We start from the raw sequence: 6,688 nt of genomic DNA, 5'->3' as shown, positions 1-6,688 counted from the left end.
ATAAAATACTGGGAAGTATGTTGCTTTCTACTCACTCACTGACAATATTACCAGAGGGTGCCATGTGGTGGCAGTCTGAAGCAGCAGCTCTTCAATTTTTGTTTTTGAAGGGTACTTTTTCCATTTTATATCTATTTTTTTATATTCACCTTTTCTGTTATTCTTCTGTTGTACTTTAGCTACAATAAATGCAGTACTGAGGAGGTAGTATTATGTACATCACCAGGACTTAGCTGCATGCGGATCTCAAGGACAACTCAGAGTTCCCAGCATTTCATGGAAAAAAAAAAAAAGATTTCCTGAGCTTTCCCTGATTTTTCTCTTGATGTTCCTCGCACATATGTGAAAATTTAAAAAAACGTTCCTTTTAATTTTATATCACTCAAGTATCACAATAACTCAAAAATGTGTTGAATTTCTGGTGAGAAATCACTCCAACTACTTCTCCTACTAGTACAAAATTGACAACTAGTGCATTATTGTCATTTATTGGACTGCATTCTAAAACAGTTTTAAACCATCAAAATTCAGACAAAAACAACCAGCTTTGCATGTAAAGATACAACTACTACAATTATATTTGTAATTTTTACTGAGATGTTAGTTTTGTATTTGTTACATGACTAGTAGCTAGTCTTTCTCAGAGTAAACATTTTTCTATGCAAGAAAAATCACTGGGTTGGAAATGCAGGCAATGATTATGTCCTAAGTTCTCATATCACTGCGATACTATCCTGTAATGTCCCCTACAAGATGGTCCAAACACAGCAATAAACCAGATGGTTACTCAAAAATTCACGTCACTTTACCATCTGCTGAACTTCTCCGACAACACAAAGCAGTTATTAATGCTGCATACATGCCTTTAGGATTGTCTCAGTCCAAACTGCCATCAATTATAATACCCTGATAGTGAAACTATTCCTGTCCATTTCAGAATAGATTTTAAACTTTTATTATTTGTTTTTAAAGCTCTGAATGGCCTCGCTCCTTCTTATAGAACAGAGTTGTCGTTTCCCCGCTCGCTCCAGGTCTCTGAGGTCAAGACAGCCAGCTCCTGCTCTCTGTTCCAAGGACAAAATATAAACAATGGGGTGACTGTGCCTTTTCTGTGGCCGCACCTCAACTCTGGAATAAGCTCCCGCTTGACCTACGTCAGATTACTGAACTTGGCCCTTTTAAATCAAAGCTTAAGACTTTTTTATTCCAAAAGGCTTTTAGTACTTAAATATGTGGTGACATTTCTGGTTTTCTTTTTGTTATTGTGTTGTGTTTTTCTTGCTTTTAACTTGTTGTCATTGTAAATTATTTTAATTGCCGTTTTTGTTAAGCACTTTGGTCACCATAACCGTGGTTGTGTAAAGCGCTATAGAAATAAATAAATGAAATGAAATAAGTTAAAACTATAGTCAAGGCTTTCACTAGCTACTTTTGAAATTTCAAAATTGTTTGGACTGAAACGATTATAAATCACCTACCATCTAAAACAACTGGTACTGCAGAGAGTAAATTTCTTTACTTCTTGTACATATGAAAGTTTAAAGATTATTGTTTTTGAAATTATATTTTGAGATTTACCAATGCACAACTTTTGGGTCTTAACACACTAATGACAGAAACACTACACTAACCTCATGTGTGCCTTTTCCATTTCAATATGCAGTGTAGCCAACATCTTTTCATAGTTCTTCTCAGGGGGATCCCACATGTATTTCGCAAGCCACCTGCTGATTGGGTGCTGTAATAAAAAGAACAAATACATGTTGAAATGCTTGATCAAAACAGGTTATCAGTTAGGACATTTTTATTATGAAAGATAGTCACTGCTACAGTTGTAGAATACTAGTTATATCTGTGAATTCAAATAATTGTAGTAGAGGGATTTTCGCTCCAAAATTCCTTTGTAAAAGAACAACCATCCACCGATAAACAATAATAACACAGAAAGAATTTTGTGAATTTTATAGGCAGATAAAAACAAAAGGATTAGTCAAAGAAAATTATGTTGCCGTCTTTATTCTTTTATGCACAGCACTTTCAAATTTGAGGTATAAAAATTTAACATAGAAGCCTGTATATTGTATCATCCATCCATCCATCCATTTTCTTTACCCGTTTATTCCATTTTGGGTCACGGGGGTCGCCAGTGCCCATGTCCAGCAATCACTGTGCGAGGGGCGGGGTACACCCTGGACGGGTCGCAAGTCCATCACAGGGACACATAGAGACAAACGAGACAAACAACCATTCACTCTCTCACTCACACCTAGGGACAATTTAGAGTTACCAATCAGCCTAACATATTAATGTTAATAATTAATAATTATTTTATATTATTATAATTAATATTGTATCATCAAAAAGATAAAATACAGATGTTCACCAGAAGTCAGCAAAGAAATAAAACATTGAGGATACTTTAAACATACTGTGGTTTCATTTTTGAAATACAATGTAAGTTTGAAGCAGAGCAGAGATGCACACCTGGTAGTACTCCCAGTGCTCGGGTTCATAGCCTTCAGGAATTTCAGCAAGTTCTGCTTCACCTACGCAACACAATAAAACTTATCAATTTGTAGCTTAGCTACTTATTAAATTGCATCTCAAACATATCAAAGCACATCAGATGATCCAAAATACACCAGAAATTTTTTTAAACCCCAAAACATGTTTGCTCACCAATGAAGACATTCACTGCTGTGATAAATATTGCCATTGGAATTCCAGTCAGCAGTAAGTAAAATTTCTGCAAGAAAAACAAACAAACATGAAATAAATAAATATAAATAAATATACACCTACACATATATACACATACACATACAAACCGGATTCCAAAAAAGTTGGGACACTAAACAAATTGTGAATAAAAACTGAATGCAATGATGTGGAGGTGCCAACATCTAATATTTTATTCAGAATAGAACACAAATCACAGATCAAAAGTTTAAACTGAGAGAATGTATCATTTTAAGGGAAAAATCTGTTTTTTCCAAATTTCATGGCGTCAACAAATCCCAAAAATGTTGGGACAAGTCGATTTTTACCACTGTGTGGCATCCCCCCTTCTTCTTACAACACTCAACAGACGTTTGGGGACAGAGGAGACCAGTTTCTCAAGTTTAGAAATAGGAATGCTCTCCCATTCATGTCTAATACAGGCCTCTAACTGTTCAATTGTCTTGGGCCTTCTTTGTCGCACCTTCCTCTTTATGATGCACCAAATGTTTTCTATACGTGAAAGATGTGGACTGCAGGCTGGCCATTTCAGTACCCAGATCCTTCTCCTACGTAGCCATGATGATGTGATTGCTGCAGAATGTGGTCTGGCATTATTGTGTTGAAAAATGCAGGGTCTTCCCTGAAAGAGATGACGTCTAGATGGGAGCATATGTTGTTCTAGAACCTGAACATAGTTCTCTGCATTAATGGTGCCTTTCCAGACATGCAAGCTGCCCATGCCACAAGTGCTCATGCAACCCCATACCATCAGTGATGCAGGCTTCTGAACGGAGCGTTGATAACAACTTGGGCTATCCTTGTCCTCTCTGGTCCGGATGACATGGCGTCCCAGTATTCCATAAAGAACTTCAAATCGTGACTCATCTGACCACAGAACAGTCTTCCATTTTGCCACACTCCATTTTAAATGACCCCTGGCCCAGTGCAAACGTCTGAGCTTGTGGAGCTTGCTTTGAAATGGCTTCCTCTTTGCATTGTAGAGTTTCAGCTGGCAACGGCGGATGGCACGGTGGATTGTGTTCACTGACAATGCTTTCTGGAAGTATTCCTGAGCCCATTCTGTTATTTCCTTGACAGTGGCATTCCTGTTTGAGGTGCAGTGACGTTTAAGGGCCCGGAGATCACGAGCATCCAGTAGAGTTTTACGGCCTTGACCCTTACGCACAGCGATTGTTCCAGATTTTCTGAACCTTTTATGATGTTATGCACGGTTGATGATAACTTAAAAGTCTTTGCTATTTTACGCTGGATAACACCATTCTGGTATTGCTGCACTTTCTTTCTGCACAACAATGGTGGAATTGGTGATCCTCTTACCATCTTGGCTTCTGAGAGACACTGACACTCTGAGAAGCTCTTTTTATACCCAATCATGTTGTCAATTGACCTAATTAGTGTTAATTGGTCTTCCAGCTGTTCGTTGTATACTCAATTTCCTTTTTCCAGCCACATATTGCTACTTGTTCCAACTTTTTTGGGATTTGTTGACACTGAAATTTTGATTCAACATATTTTCCCTTTAAAATGTTACATTTACTCAGAATAAACTTTTGATCTGTCATCTATATTATATTACGAATAAAATATTGACATTTGCCATCTCCACATCATTGCATTCAGTTTTTATTCACAATTTGTTTAGTGTCCCAACTTTTTTGGAATCCGGTTTGTATATATTAGAGACAAAGAGACAGACAGAGAGAGAGAGAGCCAGAGAGAGAAAACAATGCTCTTTGGCAAAAAGTTGTATTTTAATGTTTGAATTTCTATACATATTTGTATATATCTATGTATGTATTCTATAGTTGTATTTTAATGCTTGAATTTATATAACTAGAAATGTAAAAGGGATTTTTAGTTCTAAACTATGTATAATTTCACTTTATAGCATTACAAGTGAAATGTTGTAAGTAATCCAAGTCAATATTGTATGGCTAATATAAAAGCCACCACTGCACCCTGTATTCACTGGTTAACTGGACATCATTAACTTCACGCAGACTCTCTCACTGGTACATTTTCATCTTTAAATCACTTCTTGGTCTGCTGCCTTCATACATCTCCTCCTACATGTCTCTGCGTGAGTGCAGCTACAGCGTGCGCTCTCAGGACATTATTACCTGCAGTGTTCCCTCAATGAGGACTAAACTAGGCAAAAGGGCCTTCTCCTACTCCGCTCCTGTTTCTTGGAATATCTTACAAAAAGATTTGAAGCTCTCGACCTTGACCTCTCTAAGTGGCTTTAAGAATCTGTTGGACTCCTGGCAGGGACCAATGCAGACATGTTCCTGTTTTTAGTTTTTGCCTTAGAATCTAGCTGTTTTGTTACTTTTCTTTTTTTTTAGCCATCTTATTTGTAAAAAAAAAATAATAATAATAATAATTAAAAAAAAAAATAAAAATAAAAATTGTATGACTTTTTATCACTGTTGATTGTTATCGCTGTTGTCCATTGTTGTCATCATTCTTTGTTGAAATCAGGTCTCTCTTGTAAATGAGTCCTCGAGGCTCAATGGGATTTACCTGTCTAAATAAATGTTGAATGAAAAAAAAAAAAAGCATCCACTATTAAACATTACTTATAAACCGAATGATCACATTTGAAAATACAATACATTGCAAAAAAGAGCTATGTAAAGTTTAACAAAAGTATAAGGTCACTTCCATCAGTTTGAATTGTAACAAAAACGCACTATGGCTACAAGAAATCCTACATTCCAGGATTTTTCGTTCTCTATTAAGAGCATCCTTTAAGGATTTAAAGCTTCACTTTAATATATATGTTACTGATGCACAGCTTTTAATGAAGATTAATGGTATTGAGAAACTTTCTTTGAGAAAAGTCACAGAGGTTGTGAAGGAAATGGAGTTTTGCCACTCACTGTTAATCTCATATTTCTACGGTCGTAGTATTTCGTGGATTCGATGAAGAACATTTTCTTCCCATGACCATATCGAACGGCAACTGAAAAATAAACACATGGATATGTCTGTCATTTTACTGATATTCTATACTGAAATAAAACTTGATAAGCTGTCACAGAGTGGCTGGTCATAACATTTCAAAGTATTTCTTTTAAGGTAACAGTAAATATAATGGCACTACTTCTAAATACTCCATGGAACTAAAATCTAGACAGTAGTATTATGCAATATTTTCTACTGTCTAAATAAAGAATCCAGCAATATTTTGTTTGTTAAAAGATTATGCTTTAAAACAAGTTTCATTTTACCGTTTTTGTGACATCGGCAAAAAAAAAAAAAAAAACTGCAGGTATAACGAAATGTTAACTTTCGTCAAAGTCGTCATGTCCAAAAGTTAATGAATCCAAGAGTATAAAAAAATACTGTATAGTTCAATTAAAATTGAAGTTAACAATATGTATATAGCTCCAAGAATTTCACTGGTTTAAGGGCAAACAACAGTGATTGAGAAATAACGATACGTTAAATAATTTGATTTAAGGAATTTTCTTAGGGCATAAATAAAAATAGAGTACTTTTCAAATCCATTATATTAATTAATGTGACTGTGAGCAAACTCGCTAAAAGTTAGTGTTGTTTACGTTTTGTTCATAGCGGAACACAGGTTAGCAGCTAGCTGTGTTAGCAAGCTAACAAATCCTAGCGCGAGGTCACACGCTAAACAGCCACTTTGACAATAAAACCTTTGAACAATTTAAGCCAGCCGCGAGTCTCTCACCTTTATCTACTTGTGGGATAGTTCGAGTGAGTATATTTGCCGCATTATTTCCAGCTTTCAGTGGCCTCAGTCTGGCTGCAAAAGCAGCAGCAGACCTCAGAAGGCTCATACCCACCATCTTTCTTCTTCTTCTTCTAGTATTGTTTTATGGCGGTTGGCAGACCAACTGTAAGGTGCATTACCGCCACCTACTGAGCTGGAGTGTGGGCAGAAGATATACAGGAGAGAAAAAAAAAAAAAAAA

The 6,688-nt window shown here is 36.2% G+C and overlaps 1 protein-coding gene across 1 annotated transcript in view; it reads right to left on the bottom strand.

The window, feature by feature from the left end:
* Positions 1-6,600, bottom strand: part of ndufb5 (NADH:ubiquinone oxidoreductase subunit B5) — a 6,906-nt gene extending 306 nt beyond the window's left edge. Inside the window, exons 1-5 of the mRNA XM_037674616.1 lie at positions 6,446-6,600; positions 5,625-5,707; positions 2,680-2,746; positions 2,485-2,546; positions 1,632-1,738 (exon numbers count right to left, since the gene is read on the bottom strand). Coding sequence (XP_037530544.1) covers positions 1,632-1,738; positions 2,485-2,546; positions 2,680-2,746; positions 5,625-5,707; positions 6,446-6,563 — 437 coding nt within the window. The 5' untranslated portion in view covers positions 6,564-6,600. The remainder of the gene's footprint in view (positions 1-1,631; positions 1,739-2,484; positions 2,547-2,679; positions 2,747-5,624; positions 5,708-6,445) is intronic.
* Between the last annotated feature and the right edge of the window lie 88 nt (positions 6,601-6,688).

This window comes from Nematolebias whitei, chromosome 3, assembly GCF_014905685.2.
Source record: "Nematolebias whitei isolate Nwh7 chromosome 3, NemWhi1, whole genome shotgun sequence".
In the NCBI taxonomy this organism is placed as follows: Eukaryota; Metazoa; Chordata; class Actinopteri; order Cyprinodontiformes; family Rivulidae; genus Nematolebias; species Nematolebias whitei.
Note: the sequence above shows the minus strand (reverse complement) of the source record. Positions and strands in the feature narration are given on the sequence as shown.